The sequence below is a fragment of the Gekko japonicus genome, unplaced genomic scaffold (genome assembly GCF_001447785.1).
Source record: "Gekko japonicus isolate JY-2015 unplaced genomic scaffold, Gekko_japonicus_V1.1 scaffold43, whole genome shotgun sequence".
Lineage (NCBI taxonomy): Eukaryota > Metazoa > Chordata > Lepidosauria > Squamata > Gekkonidae > Gekko > Gekko japonicus.
The window spans coordinates 1,318,908-1,334,417 of NW_015173123.1; the positions used below are offsets into that span (position 1 = coordinate 1,318,908).

Consider the following 15,510-nt stretch of genomic DNA (forward strand, 5'->3'; position numbering starts at 1 on the left):
CCCGCCGAAGAAGGCGGTGGACCAAGGTGGACCAGCCGGCCGTTTGGGAATGAGCTCCTCACCCGCCGTCCCCAGCCTCTGCCGTACCCCTCGCTGACAGTCCGCTTCTCCAGGGCTGCCACATCCTCCTGCCGCTGGCCCCCGCCCAGCCCCGTCGCCTGGCCTTGCAGCCTCCCTTCCCCAGCTCCTGGCAGCTGCATCTGCTCGCAGCGTTTGCCTCCCGCCTCCCAGCCAATGGCACGCCGGCAGCCTTGAGCGGCAGCTGGCGGGCCAATGGCTGACGATGTGCATTTTTTCTCCGCTCCCTTACTCAATTATATATAAGGAGAGATATAACTGTTTAACAAGAGCCAAAGTAATTAAATGATGAAGGAGATTATATTAGAAGGGGGGACTCAAAGCATGCCAATGAGCAGAAACTAATCAAATGTTTTCTAGTAATTATCTGCAATCCCTTTAAACGCCTTTCCCCCCTCCTTTGAAACCAGTGGAGGATGGTGGCACCTCCTTTGGGGGCCCATAGAATTGGACTTAGAAGTGCTTACCACTTTTGGTCAAAGGCCACTACACTTACATTACAATTACCAAACAGAAGTAAAAGAGAAAAAAAGCAAATACAGTGCTCAAACATACAAATCCTGAAAACATTACAATTAATAATTGTTAAAAAATGAAATGGAATGTACCCGTGGCATGGTTTTCAAGTGCACCAGCCCACCCTTCCCATGGCTAACAAGGTTGGGTGTAGAACTGCCCCTCTCCAGTGAGGAGTGGGCTACCCACTGTTCAGTCATCTCGGGAGAAAGGGACAAACATACACAGCTGGACTTAGGTGCAAAGTTAGTATTCAGTTTAGACATGGTCCTGCCACAAATCCAGTATTAGAAAGACAGAAATGTGAATGTATCTGAATTTCAGTGGATTTGTCTGGGACTTCTTTGGTGATCCACTTTGCCAAGGGGATCTTGGTATTTCTTCCTGCCAGCTGTACTCCTAGGCTAGATATAGTGGGAGATGGGGTAGAAATCTTTTTGATTTTTTAAAAATTCACTTTTTCTGTTTAAAAACCCTGTTAATGCGCCTGGTGTCTTAATCATGTGTAGGCCAGACTATTTATATGCAGTGCTGCAAAGCTCCTTTGTGGTAAGTGAAATGTCGGTACTTTCAAGACATTATAATGTCCAAGCAGCAAATGGGCCTTGTGGCCACATGCTTTGCTGTTTAAACCTCCCTCTGGTGGATTTACTTCTTCCCCACTTCATTTACTTGTACCCACAGTATAAAAGTCCACTCATCAGGCTTGGATGATGCACACTCCTTGTTATCGTAACCTGAGGTTTTTAACGTGGTGTTTAAAGTCTTAGAATTATGCCTGACAAATGGTAAGATCAATCTTCCAAATGGGGCGAAATCTACTCACCAGCTCTGAACGTAAATTAGAAATGTCTGTAATAAAAAACAATGTTGTGTCAGTGCGGTTTACAAAGCAAATTGTAAGGCACTCTATTGCTTTTGTGGTTAAAGAACAATGAAAGGGGCTGTTGAGATCAATAGTGGGAAGAAGCATGAGTCTCCCATTGTGTGAGCAAAGTCATCTCCATGAGAGTAGGCAGTGCTGCTTGGTGCAAAGGACTGGGATCCCTCAACGTATGGGCCAGTACTTCCCTGCAAAGAGAGCCTTCTTCTGGGTTGCCCTGGTGTGACTTTCCTCTTGCAGCTCCTTCCTTTTCTCAGACATTCAGGTGGGATGTTGTTTGTGCCCTCTGGCTCCTTTGCAAGCTCCTTATGAGCTTGTTACTGCCAAGTGTGCAGATGAAGTGATTTAATCCTGTGTAACTGTAGATGAGAGGATTTGAGCTTCTGCTCCCCAATATAGGAAAAGGTGTGTGCTGGTAATTGGGGATTCCCTACTGAGAGGGATAGAGGCTAAAGTGTGCCGACCGGACTTGTCGTCTTGGAAGGTATGCTATCTACCAGGTGCATGTATCCAGGATATGACAAAAAGGGTAGGAAGACTCATCAAGCCCACAGATTATTATTTTTTCTTGGTCATCCACGTGGGAACAAATGATATTGCCCGGCACAGCCCAGAACGTATTAAAAGAGACTATGTGGCTGTGGGTAAAAAAGTGAAGGGCCTGGTAGCACACATTGTGTTTTCATCAGTTCTTCCTGGCGAAGGCCATGGCTTAGGAAGGGAAAGAAGAATACTGCAAATAAATGACTGGCTACATAGATGGTGTCATCAGGAAAGGTTTGGTTTTTTTTGGACCATGGCTTATGCTTTTGAGATAAAATTGATACGGAGGGCTTTAAACTAAATCCTATGGGGGAGCAAGACAAAAATTCCAAACCTAATGTGATGCCAGTAACTGGAGAATAAGAACACTAAAGATTTGCGGGAAGTGGCACGTATGCTAGGTAACATTAACTCACAGGTAAGTACAGAAATGGAATCTTCAGGGCACATAAACCATAGATTCTGATGTCTCTACCCTAATGCGCAGAGTGTGGGAAACAAGCAGGAGGAACTTGAAGTCCTAAGACAGGAACAGGACTATGACCTAATAGGCATTACTGAAACTTGGTGGGATGACACTCACAACTGGAATATTATGACTGAGGGATAGAACTGGTTTAAAGGGGATAGCCAAATAAAGAGGAGGGGATTAGCATTAGTACAGAAAGTATATACTTGTGAGGAAATACATGAATCTGATTATGGAAGTTCAGTTGACAGTCTCTGGGTAAAAAGGAGTAAGAAAGAATAGAAATATTATGGTGGAGGTCTGCTATAGACCACCAAGCCAGGCAGAGGACTTGGATGAGACACTCCCAGAAAAGATTAGAAAGTACTGAGAGAGACAAGACAAAGTGGTCATGGGAGATTTCAATTCCCAGATATCTGTTGGAAGTCCAACTCTGCTAAAAACGAAAGGTCCAATAAATTCTTGACTTGTCTTGTGGAGAGGGAAAGTGGAGAGGGAAACAAGGGGATCTGCTATCTTGGATTTGATTCTCACCAACAGGTTGACGAGGTGAAAGTAGTGGGCACCCCGGGGAAGTAGTGACCATGTAACTTTGGAATTTACAATCTTGGGGAAGGGAAAAGCTACATGTAGTCAGACATATAGGTTGTACTTCAGGGAAGCAAATTTTGACAACCTTAAGAATCCCATGGTCAGAAATACTTAAGGAAAAGGGAGTTCAAGATGAGTGGGTGTTTCTTAAAAGTGAAATTTTGAAGGCACCATCACAAATGATTCCTGTGAGAAGGAAAAATGGGAGGAGCCTAAAGAAGCCAAAGTGGCTTTATAAACAGCTTTCTAATGATTTGAGAAATAAGAAAGACTCATTTAGGAAATGGAAGGAGGGCCTTATAGCCAATGAAGAATATAAATAAATAACAAGTGCTTGTAGGGAGAGTGTTAGAAAAGCTAAAGCTAAGTATGAGCTTAGACTGGCAAGAGATGCTAAAAACAACAAAAAGGTTTTTTTTCTTATGTTCAGAGTAAAAAAAAGAGCAAGGACTTGGTAGGCCCATTGCGGGGACAGGAAAGTGAAATTGTAACAGGTGATGAACAGAGGGCAGAACTGTTCAATTCCTACTTTTCCTCAGTCTTCTCTTGCGAGGGAAACGGTGTTCAACTTGGCAAAAACAGATATCCGCCAACTAAACTGGTATGTCTGTGGCTCGAGTCAAGTGTGGCTGGCGAAGACCACCAGGTGTAGTAATGACCGGGCAGGGAATTCCAGTGCTCCTGGGGAGGGGAAGGTATAGCGGTGGGACCAGGTGGAGATGGAAAGGAAGGGGGCAGAGAAATGGAGAAGCTCGGCGACCTTCCAGCCTGCATCCCATCCCAAAGGTGGCAGGCAGCGGGGCAAGGATTAAAAAACCCACTCCGACATTGGTGTTGTGCAACGCCAGGTCCATAAATAATAAGACCTCAGTCCTACGGGACTTCCTGCTGGAGCAGGACGTGGATCTGGCATGCGTGACCGAGACCTGGGTACAAGACGGGGAGACGGTTGCCCTCTCCCAGTTGGCTCCTCCCGGGTCCTCGGTCCTTCACCAGTCTCGGACTATGGGGCGGGGGGGGAGTGGCTTTGTTCATTCGGGAGGCTTACTCCATTAGGGCGCTCCCGGCGGCGAGGCTCTCAGGCATGGAGTGTGTGCTGGCTTTGTGTGGGAAGCCAGGGAGAGTTTGGCTGTCTGGCTGGTGTACCGTCCGCCCAACGCACCGGCCGACAGCCTCCCATCTCTGGTGGAGGCCGTGTTGGGCTGGGCATTGGAGCACCCTAGGCTATTAGTCTTGGGTGACTTCAGTGTCCATGCTGATGATGCGGCTTCCTCACGGGTCGTGGACCTGGCATCGTCCATGGTGGCGCTGGGACTCTCCCAATATGTAACGGCCCCCACTCACCGAGCCGGTCACACGCTTGATTTGATCTTCGCCGCAGGGGTTACAGTGGACCGGATTACTGCTACGGCAGTTCCATGATCACCACCATGCCCTGAGGGCCCAAGTGAACATGACACCCCAACCCTGTTTGGGCGGCGAGCATATTTTGGCTCGCCTGCGGAGTCAAATGAACCCATTGCGGCTTCAGATGGCTCTCTGGGATCCATTGTCCCCTGGCGGTTCATTAGATGAGCTAGTCGAGGACTGGCATGGCCAACTCTTGGCAGCCATCAATAAGATCGCTCCCAAACGCCCTCTGCGCTCTCGTTCAAGGCTGGCTCCATGGTATACTCTGGAGCGAAGGCTCAGACAGCTAGAGAGACAATGGTGGCATGCTCGCGACAAGGCAGCAAGAGCATCATATCGGATGTTTATGAGGTCATATGAGATGGCAGTCAAGGCTGCGAAGAGGGAGTTCTATGCAGCCACAATTGCGTCTGCGAGCTCATGCCCGGCACAATAGTATAGAATGATTCGGTCTTTAACCACTCTGCCACGGGGCAGACAAAATACTAGGGAATTGTATATGGGCTGTGAGGCTTTTGCGAGCTATTTTGCAGACAAAGTCTTGTTGCTCCACCGCAACCTCCCGGCCACACTTGAGACAGTGAGTGAACTCGAGGCTCCATGCGCGTCTTCTGGTGCCATTCTGGATTATTTCAATCCGCTTAGCCTAGAGGAAGTTGACAGACTGATCTCAAAGGTATGCCCAACCACATGCAGCCTTGATCTGTGCCCCTCCTGGCTTATTAAAGCTGGCCACGAGGGGTTTCGAGGCACCCTCAGGGACATTATCAACAAGTCCCTCTCCAAGGGGCTGTTCCCAGGGGCTCTCAAGGAAGCGATGGTCCGCCCTCTCTTAAAGAAACCATCTCTGGACCCGGCCGAATTGGCCAACTATTGGCCGGTCTCCAATTTGCCCTATTTGGGCAAATTAATAGAGAGGGCGGTGGCAATACAGTTGCAGAGCTTTCTGGATGACACTCCCACGCTGGATCCCTTCCATTCCGGCTTCCGCCCGGGTCACAGGATGGAAACAGCACTGGTTACCCTCACAGACGACCTCCGGAGGCATCTAGATCGAGGCGGGACAGTGGTGCTGCTGTTGTTTGACCTGTCGGTGGCGTTCGACACGGTTAATCATCAGTTGCTCGCCCACCGCCTCACATGGGGATTCAGGGGCTTGCCTTGCAATGGCTTGTCTCCTTTCTCCAGGGTCGGGGACAAAGGATGGCACTTGGGGAGAAGCTGTCCTGAAGGCACCATCTAATTTGTGGAGTGCCACAAGGGGCAGTGCTCTCCCCGATGCTATTTAACATCTATATGCGCCTCCTTCCCCATATTGCCCGAAGGCATGGGCTAGGGTGTCAACAATATGCAGATGACACCCAGCTCTATCTGCTGTTGGGCGGTCAGTCTGGCTCTACCCCGGAATATCTGGATCAGGCATTGTAGGACGTGGCAGGATGGCTTAGGCTGAGCCGAATGAAATTGAATCTGACAAAGACGGAGGTCCTATGCCTGAATCAGAGCGGGTCGGAAGCGGTTCGGAGTTAGGGGTCCCTCTACTGGCCTTTGGTGGGGCCCCGTTGGTGCCAGCACCGAGGGTCAGGAGTTTGGGAGTGCTCCTGGACACTTCCTTGACAATGGAGGCCCAGGTAGCAGCCACTGCCAAGACAGCCTTTTACCATCTTCGGCTGATTAGGCAGTTGGTCCCCTTCCTCAAACGCAATGATCTGGCTTCAGTGATCCACGCTATGGTCACCTCAAGGTTGGACTACTGCAATGCTCTCTACATGGGGCTGCCCTTGGGGCAACTCCGGAAGCTGCAGCTGGTGCAAAATGCGGCAGCCAGGCTGTTGATGGGCCTCCCTATGCGGGAGCACATCCAGCCTGTGCTAAAGTCGCTGCACTGGCTACCAATAGCGTTCCGAATCCACTTCAAGGTGCTGGTTTTGACCTTTAAAGCCCTTTATGGTCAAAGGCCTGCCTACCTGAGGGACCGCCTTTCCCAGCATGTTTCCCAGACAGCACTGCGATCTGGAACACAAAACTACCTCCCCCCCCCGGGCCTAGGGACGCCAGGTTGGTGGCGACTAGGACCAGGGCGTTCCTGGTGGTGCCGACGCTCTGGTATGAGCTCCCCAGCAGGACCTCCAGGAATTCTGCAGGGCCGTGAAAATGGAGCCTTTTCACCAGGCGTTTCAGTAGGGAAGACCCTATATCGGCTGTGCTGCACCTGCACTTTATTATACGACACCGCCACATTTAACTGTATTTATTTAATTGGAAATGAGCTGAGCTATTTTATTGTGTTGTATTTTATGTATGTATTTATGCTGGTTTTATAATTGTTGTAAGCCGCCCTGAGCTGCTTCGGCGGGAGGGCGGGATAGAAATGCAATGAATGAATAAATAAATATAAATAAATAAATAAATAAATAAACACATGATAAGGAAAAGGAGTCGCAGCCTAAATGAAACTAAGTCCTCGGGGCCAGATTAGTTGCATCCAAGGGTACTCAAAGAATTTGCGGATGTAATTTCTGAGCTTCTGTTCATTGTTGAGAATTCTTGGAGAACAGGTGAGAGCCAGAAGACTGGAGACGGGCAAATATTGTCCCCCATCTTCAAGAAGGGGAAAAGGAGGATCCAGATAACTACTGACCTGTCAGCTTGAGGTCTGTACCTGGAAAAGTTTTAGAACAAATCATCAGTCAGTCCTTGAGCATTTAGAAAGGACGGCTGTGATTACTAACAGCGAGCATGGGTTTCTCAAGAACAAATCATGTCAGACTAAACTTGTCTCTTCTTTCAAGAAAGTTACTACCTTGCTGGATCAGAGGAATACTGTGGACATAGTTTATCTTGATTTCAGTAAGGCTTTTGATAAGGTACTTGTTGACGAATTGGTAAAATGTGGTTTGGATCCAATGACTGTTAGGTGGATCTGTAACTGGTTGACAGATTGCACCCAAAGAGTGCTTGTGAATGGTTCTTTATCCTCTTGGAGAGGAGTGACAAGTGGATGTGCCTCAAGGATCTATCTTGGAACCTGTTTTGTTCCACATCTTTATAAATGATTTGGATGAAGGGATAGAGGAAATGCTTATTAAATTTGCAGAAGATACTAAATTGGAAGGGGTAGTAAATTTGGTAGAAGACAGAGTCAGGATGCAGGATGATCTTGGCAGGCTGGAAAACTGGGCTAAAAGAAATAAAATGAATTTCAACAGGGATATTGATTCTTATATTGTTGTTTTATCTGTTGTTCCCTTTGTAATCCGCCTTGAGCCTGCCTCGGCAGGGAAGGAGGGCTAAAAAATCAAATGAATAAATAATAATAATAAATAAGTTCTGCATTTAGGTAGGAAAAATCAAATGCGTAGTTATAGATGGGGGAGACTTGAATTGGCAGCAGTATGTGTGAAAAGGATCTAGGGGGTTTTAGTAGACCATACACTGAGCATGAGTTAGAAATGTAAAATTTCCAGAAATTTTGAAGCTCGGAAAAACCCCCGGGTTTTTTCCAGTTTTTTCGGGGGGAAACCAGAAATTTTCGGGAAAATTGAAAAAAATGCTACTTTAGCATTTCTTTTGTCTTTTCTAGATTGAAAGTCATTATGTTACTTTAGGAACATAAAATATGACTGTGGACATTTTTACTTGGCATGAAATTATCACAACTAGCATATTAAAAATATAGTGTATCCAAACAATTATTACAAACAGAATACCCACCCACATGCAAAAACAAAACTGAAACCTTTTTATTTTCTTCTGACAATAGCACCTCCTAAAGGAAGAAATGCATCTTGTTCTTGCATTGGAGAGTTCAGTTTGTAACCTAGGACTTGCTTGTCCTCAGTGCACAGAAATTAGATCAATTAGAAATAATTTGGAAAAATATTTGAACACCTTGTCTTAAAATATTTTATTCATCATGTTAAAATAAAACGTTCCATAATCAATTTCTTTTCTTTTCTTTTCTTTTTTTCAATTTTTCCAAGTTTTGGGGGGGGGGAAGGCTTCAGGAAAAAAAAACGGAAAACCCCTGGTTTTCCCCCGAATTTTTCCATTTTTTTTCCGGGCCTTCACATCTCTAGCATGAGTCAGCAATGTGATGCGGTAGCGAAAAAGGCAAATGCGATTTTGGGGTGTATCAACAGAAATATTGTTTCCAGATCACACAAAGTGGTGGTGTCACTTTACTCTGCTCTGGTTAGACCTCACCTAGAGTATTGTGTTCAGTTTTTGGGCACCACAATTTAAGAAGGATGTTGACAAGTTGGAACATGTCCAGAGGAGGGGAACTAAGATGATGAGGGGTCTGGAGAACAAGTCTTATGAGGAAAGGTTGAAAGAGGAGCTGGGTATGTTTAGCTTGGATAGGAGATGACTAAGAGGTGATATGATAACCGAGTACTTGAAGGGCTGTCATATAGAGGATGGTGTGGAGTTGTTTTCTGTTGCCCCAGATGGTCAGACCAGAACCAATGGGCTGAAATTAAGTCAGAAGAGTTTTCATCTAAACATTAGGAAGAACTTCCTGACAGTTAGAGGGGTCCCTCAGTGGAACACGCTTCCTCGGGAGGTGGTGGGCTCTCCTTCTTTAGAGATTTTTAAACAGAGGCTAGATGGCCATCTGACAGCCATGCTGATTCTGCAAACTTAGGCAGATCATGAGAGGGAGGGCAGGAAGGGTTGCCTCAGTGCTTAGTTCTTGTGGCGCTTTCTTACACGCCTAGGGAAATGCTGATTGCCACTTTGGGTTCAGGAAGCAGTTTCTCTCCAGACCAGTTTGGCTGGAGATGCTGGAGGTATTTTGTCATCTTTTGGCCATGAAACAGTGGTCACTGGGGGTGTGGAGGGGGAGGTATTTGTGAATGTCCTGCACTGTGCAGGGGGTTGAACTAGATGACCGTGGAGGTACCTTCCAACTTTATGATTCTGTGAAATGGACTTTATCTGTAAATTAAATTAGCTTGCTGCTGTAGAGCAGGAGGCATCTTACTTCTGTGCCAGGCTACTGTGCCCTACTCAAGGGGAGAGAAGAGAAGAGAGGAGGAAGGTAGGACCTAACCTTGTGTGGGATGCGGGGCTCTGGCTTTCTCTACAAAAGCTCTTTGTGCAGCTAGCTGAGGAGCAGGGACAATTCCAGTGGCAGGTGGGCCTGCTTGGAGAAACCTTTCCTCCATCCTGCGGAAGCCTTTTGTGGGCGACCTCTCAAGCTGTGGCTTCTGTACTTGCAAGGGTCAACTTGAAGTGGCTTCTCTCTGGGTTCTAATAGCCTGCTGGGGTAGCTGTTTCTGTGCCATAAACTGACCTGGCGCCACTTGGCATGTTGCGAAGGAAGGGCCCCCGCCTGTTGTCCCAAGGGCTGCTTTGGAAGCTGGCCAGCTGTAGTGGGAAAAGGCACTGCAAGCCACGTCTTTTCTCTCAGTGCATTTCTGGGTCATGTCTCTAGAAGGAATGGGCACATTATTCCTAATGTGGGGTCAGAGTAAGCCTCTCTCCTCTTTGAACATGACCTGAAAACATGGATATGGGAATTCTCCACAAATCATACATTCTTTTTCTTGCCGTATCTGGAGGAGATGAGGAGGTCCTGAACTCCTCTGGGAATTGTGGCCTGCTCTACTGCAGCATCTAAACCCATGTTGCATATTGTAGGTATTTGTCGCATTCTTTTGCACACTTGCATGGAAGACGTCGTATAGTTACAGATTAACAATCTGTGCCTGAAGATGCCCTGAGATAAACCAGCTTCTCTCTGCAGAGGTTGCCTTGGCCAGTTGTTGCCTAGAATTGACTGTGACTGTTGCCTCTTTGCCCAAGAGAATGCAAGCAGTGTCTTCTGTGAGCAGTTCTGCTATCTGCAGACCATAATATTCTCCAATGCGCAAGGATCTCAGAAGGCTGAGAGCCAGAAAGTGCTTCTTTGGGAGGCTCCGAGGTTTCCAAAGACCAAAACGTGGGAATGTACAAACAATAAATAGAAAGTGCTCGGTCACTGCTTTAATGTAAACAATTGTCTAAAAGGAGTGTCCCTTTCAGGAACTGCATTATGTGTGTGCCCTTTTCCATGTGGGTTTTTACACTGTAGAGTAGACTTAACAGATTTGTCTTTCCATAAGTAGCAAAATTTCTCTCTATAGCTGCCCAATTTCTTTCCATCCCCTCCTTTGAATTTATCCAGAGAAGATAACTAGGGGCTGAAAATGATCTGCATTGTTAAAGGATTTGTGTGTCCAGAATAGTTTACTAAGATGCAGCAGGGTTAAAATTAATGTTTATAAAAATACTGTGTTTAAACCCAAAATTCTGAGACTCTGGAGAGTCTACCTCAGGCCCATTAAATGATATCAGGAAATGATGTCATCCATCACTCTGATCCCGCCCCTTTAGCATGATGTGAAAAAGTAACATGGTGGTTAGCGGTCTTTCATTACTTACACCCTTTCAGGTACGCCTGAAAACATTTGCCTATTTACTTCACAAATAGCCTAAGTCTTAATTCACTGGATCCCACAGACCAAAGTGTGAGTCCAGTGGTCCCTTTAAGACCAACCAAGTCTAGTTCTGGGTATCAGCTTTTGTTGGTCTTAAAGGGGCCACTGGACTCAGACTCTGTTCTCTTGCTTCAGACCATCATGGTGACCCACCTGAATCTATCCCACAGATGTGAGGAACTGCCTTTGGGATGCAAAAGCCGTCCTGAGCCCTGCCTGGTGGGGAAGAGAGAGGGATAAGAATTGAATGAACTAATGAATGAATAAATAACATCCTGAAACAAAGGCAGGGGTTTCAAGAGCAGCCTGTTTAAGGGATTATATTTTAGCAAACTAACCCCCGGGGATTCCAGAGTAGCATACAGGGCTCCTCACAACAACTCTGAGAGAGAGAGAGTAGCGCAGGATCGCCCAGTGAGCTTTGGGGCAGAGTGGGTTGTTCCTCTCCACTTCCAGGGTCCACTCCACTCCATCACTGTCACTTAGCAGGTTTCAGCCACAAAACCTCTTGAAGTTCTGGCAAGGGAGCAGAGAACAGTGTGACTCCTTTTTGTTTCTTCCAGTCCCACTGGTGCCAGGCAGGGCTCGAAGGAGTGAAAGAACTGTGCTCTGCTCCCGCAGGAAAGGGGAGATCAGAGGCCCAAGGTGCCTGTGGTGCGCCCCCTTTCCTGTGGGAAGGACATGCCAAGAAGCAGTAGAGTACAACCCTTGTGCTCTTTTAACACAGGGGACAGCCCTCTGGCCTTGCCAGCCCTTGATGCTGGCCCTGAGTGCTGCGAAGATACAGTACATCTCCCCGAATACTTAGGTCACACCATCCCTGGCCTCCCCCAACCTCCTGGATGCATCCATCCCAACCCCAGCAGGTGGTAGTGGCGGTTGCCCACCCACATCTTGGTCCTGGACCTGCTAGTTTTTGCAGACTTTCACTCCTGCTGGTATCCTTTATCCTCACCCTTTCCCCTCTTGTCTTTATTTTTGGCTTCAGGGGTGCTCTGTCCGTTCTCCACGTTTTACTCTTTTACAGAAGTAGACACGTGTTAAAAGAAAGGAATTCCTTCTCAGCTGGGTACTGTGGTGTCATTGTGGGGCAGCTCGTCCCCGCCCTGGTCTCTCTCACTTAACATGAGCTCTCTGCGAACACGGTTTGCAAACTGGAAGCAGCCTCCAGGTCAAACGCTATTTCCCCCTCTTCAGAACAACTTCGCCAAGACTGATCATGGTTTTGTGTCATACGTACACATACACAAGTTGCACTTCCCAGTAAACCTTGATTTGATGTGGATTTATCAACCATGGTGATGAGGGGCTTGGTTTGGGTTAACTGTGGCTTTCCTCTGGTGCAGAGAGAGAGCAAAATTGTGGCTAGCATCAGGGAAGAGGAGGAGGAGGAGGAGGAATGGGAGCGCTCTTCCCCATAGCAGACTCCTGATTTGCAGAGCATGGATTACTGGGAGCCGGTGTTTCACTCAGCACCAGTTCCCTCTTGCTGTCTCCTAAATGGCTCCAAAGTGCTTTTGTGGTCCATGGCTAAAAGCTTCATCGAACTCCCATTTCTAGTGGCAGAACTGTCTGCAACTGGCTGGCCATGTTACCAGCATATGGACAGATGAATTTATCCTAAGATAGGCCAGTTCTGAAATGTGTACTTTTGAGTTTACAGATGTGCATGTTGTGGTTTTACTTTAATCTTTTTAAAAGTTCAATGGGAGTTGAATTGTTTGCTTTGTGTATCTTCTAACAGAGGAGACAAAACAAGTTTTGCGTCTGAGCTTGACAGAGTTCTCACTACCCAAGTTCTACTTGCTGTTTGGAATAAGCAAAGTGAAGTCGGCAGCTGTCATAGCATTCCGATCCAGCTATCGCGACCGGTCGTTCTCTCCCGGCTCCTACGAGAGGGAGACTTTTGCACTGACCTCTCTGGAAACGGTTACAGAAGCCCTGCTGGAGATCATGGAGGTATGGCGAGTGAAGCCAGTCACAAACATGAAGGCGAGGGCTGTGAGTTTTAATTAGTAGATGCATCAGCACAAGTGTTGTCAAATTGGTGAATTGATGCTGAAAGTTAAGGGAATATTTGCTTGCGCTTTCAGGCCATTTTAGATAGGGGATGAGAAAGAGAATATTTGACGTGGCTTTTCTCTAACAGTGGGTTGGATCCAGAAGGAGTCTTTTGCTCATACAGAACAGAAGGCCATCTTTGATCCAGCCCAGTGGGCAGCAGCTTTTTGTGTGTTAAACTGTAATTTATTTTATGCCTAGGACTGCCTTTAATCAACAAAGTGATCATCTGAATTAATTTACTAAATATTCTGATTTGACATTTCAGGACAAATCTTATTCTATCTCACAGATGGGCTCTTCAGAATATTTTTATCCAAAGATTTATATCCTGAATTTCCAGCATTTAGGTTTATTTGTTTGTTTGTTTGTTTATATTTGTACCCCGCCCTCTCTGCCATGGCAAGCCCTCCCATCAAGGAGGCTTACAAATAAGTTCCATCCAAGTTGATTTCAGCCCAAGAGTGGTGAGCTTCTATCTGCAGGTCTTCCAGCCCAGGCTAGCAGGTTCTCTTGGTCTGTGCCTGATTGGCATGGTGGAAGGCCATGCCTTCCTCTGGCGTGGCCTTCATTAATGTCCTCTGATGCCATGTTTGACAAAGAGCAAGCCTCACATGGGAAAACCTGTCCCAGGACCAGTTGGGAAGCTGGCGAAGACTTCTGGGGAACATCTGCCAGAGAATACCTGCCACACTCCTTCCCCATACCCATTACAGACTGATCCAGAACACATAACAGTTTGGATCCCTCTTTCAATGTGGGGCCATGCTGCCAGTTGTATATTGGCCACAAGAATGCATATTCTACATGCATCAATGTGCACATTTTCACATTGTACAAACAACAAACTGTACGTCAGGCAGCCGTGGAATGGGTTGGAAGCATCTGCTCCTCTCCCGGCTGCCAAGAACAAAGCCGGAAGCCTCCACCTCACCTCCCTCTACAGCTGTGGCTGTTTACTCCTTGGGATGGGTTTCCAAGGAGAGTATTCCTCAGCTCCTCAAGGCCCAGGGTGGTGGTGGATGGTTGCCTCAGCAACGGGCTCTGCTGGATCTAGGCCAACCCCAGGAAGTTGAAGAGCCAAACAGCTCCTGCTGGAAATGTTTTCCACCCCTTCCTTGGATGACTTGGTCTTTGCAGACTGGGCTGGACCTGAAGAAAAGCAGAGTGGGGTCAAACCTGCTAGAGCCGTGGAGCCGTTGCAGGACATGGAATTGTAGGAGGGACTTAATCTGGCTTGTACGCTTCTGCTGTGCAGCACTATAGCCAGTGTTCTTGGCACAAGGACAGTACTTGTCCGTTGTGTTTGATTCATAGTGTTCATATCCAGCCTTTCTATTTAGGAAAAAATGCCCCATTGCTACTGGTCACAGCCTGCATCTCTTGGGCCTATGCTGATAAAATAAGGTGGCTGCTTATTATTTTTTAAAACATTGATATCCAGTCTTTCCTCTTGGTTCAAGGCAGCTTACAATAATAATTACACTATCCCCAACTAAAAACCAAAGATAAAACCCAAAGATAATTTTAAAAAAGATAAAACCAAACGATAAACATATAAGAACAAATATAAAATACCTTCTTCGTGGCCAGGGTTCCCAAGTGCCTGCCGCGAATTGGCGGGGGACGCATGCTTTCCTGCTGGAACATCCCTGCCTGCAACACCCCCGCGTTGCCCTGTGCTCTCGGCCAGACGTGACGTCAGCACCCTGGGCATGTAGCTGGGTGACGCTCTGGCAATGGGGCTGAAAACTCGATGGCACCATCGAGTTTTCAGCCCCATTGCTAGAGCGTCGCCTGGCTACGTGCCTACGTCACATCTGGGTGAAAGTATAGTGCAGCGTGTGTTTTCCCCATGGGAATGTTCCCACCAAGAACTATGTGTCCCCCGCCGATTTGCAGTAGGTACTTGGTAACCCTATTCATAGCACAGGTGTAAAGCACCTGCTGTAGATTCAGTCCCTGGCATCAACAGTGAAAAAAGATCTCCAGTGGCCGGTGTTTCTTTATTTCATACCCTAGAGAGCCACAGGAAACAAAACCAAGATAGGTGGCCCTATCTTCATATGAGGAGCAGATCCCCACTGTCCCGGGCCTGCGGATTAGGTTGCATAAAATAATAAAACGTGAAGGTTTTGTGTCCTGTGTACAAGAAATATGGCAGGCCCCATGTTGTTCTGAGAGAATGGGAGCAAATGGAAGAGCTTAAAAATAAATAGGGCATGGTTTCCTGTCCAGAAAAACACAAAATGCTCCACATCTTACAATAGCACTACAGATAAGATTAAAATTCCAACAGCCAATCCATATGCAAAAGAACCTCCTCAGGAAAGCTTCTCCATTAGCATGTCACAGCCTGGGGAACTCCTGCAAGATAATGACTCAGCCCTATGCCACCTTCCTGAGTAGATATAAATTACCTGCCTACCGTTTTTCTTCTCACCTTGACACACAGAGAGTACTCCATCTTTCCA

General features: G+C 47.0%; 1 protein-coding gene across 1 annotated transcript in view; it reads left to right on the top strand.

Annotated features, from left to right (window-relative positions):
- NF1 (neurofibromin 1) overlaps positions 1-15,510 on the top strand; it is a 306,134-nt gene that overhangs the window by 226,338 nt on the left and 64,286 nt on the right. Inside the window, exon 43 of the mRNA XM_015421915.1 lies at positions 12,720-12,934. Coding sequence (XP_015277401.1) covers positions 12,720-12,934 — 215 coding nt within the window. The remainder of the gene's footprint in view (positions 1-12,719; positions 12,935-15,510) is intronic.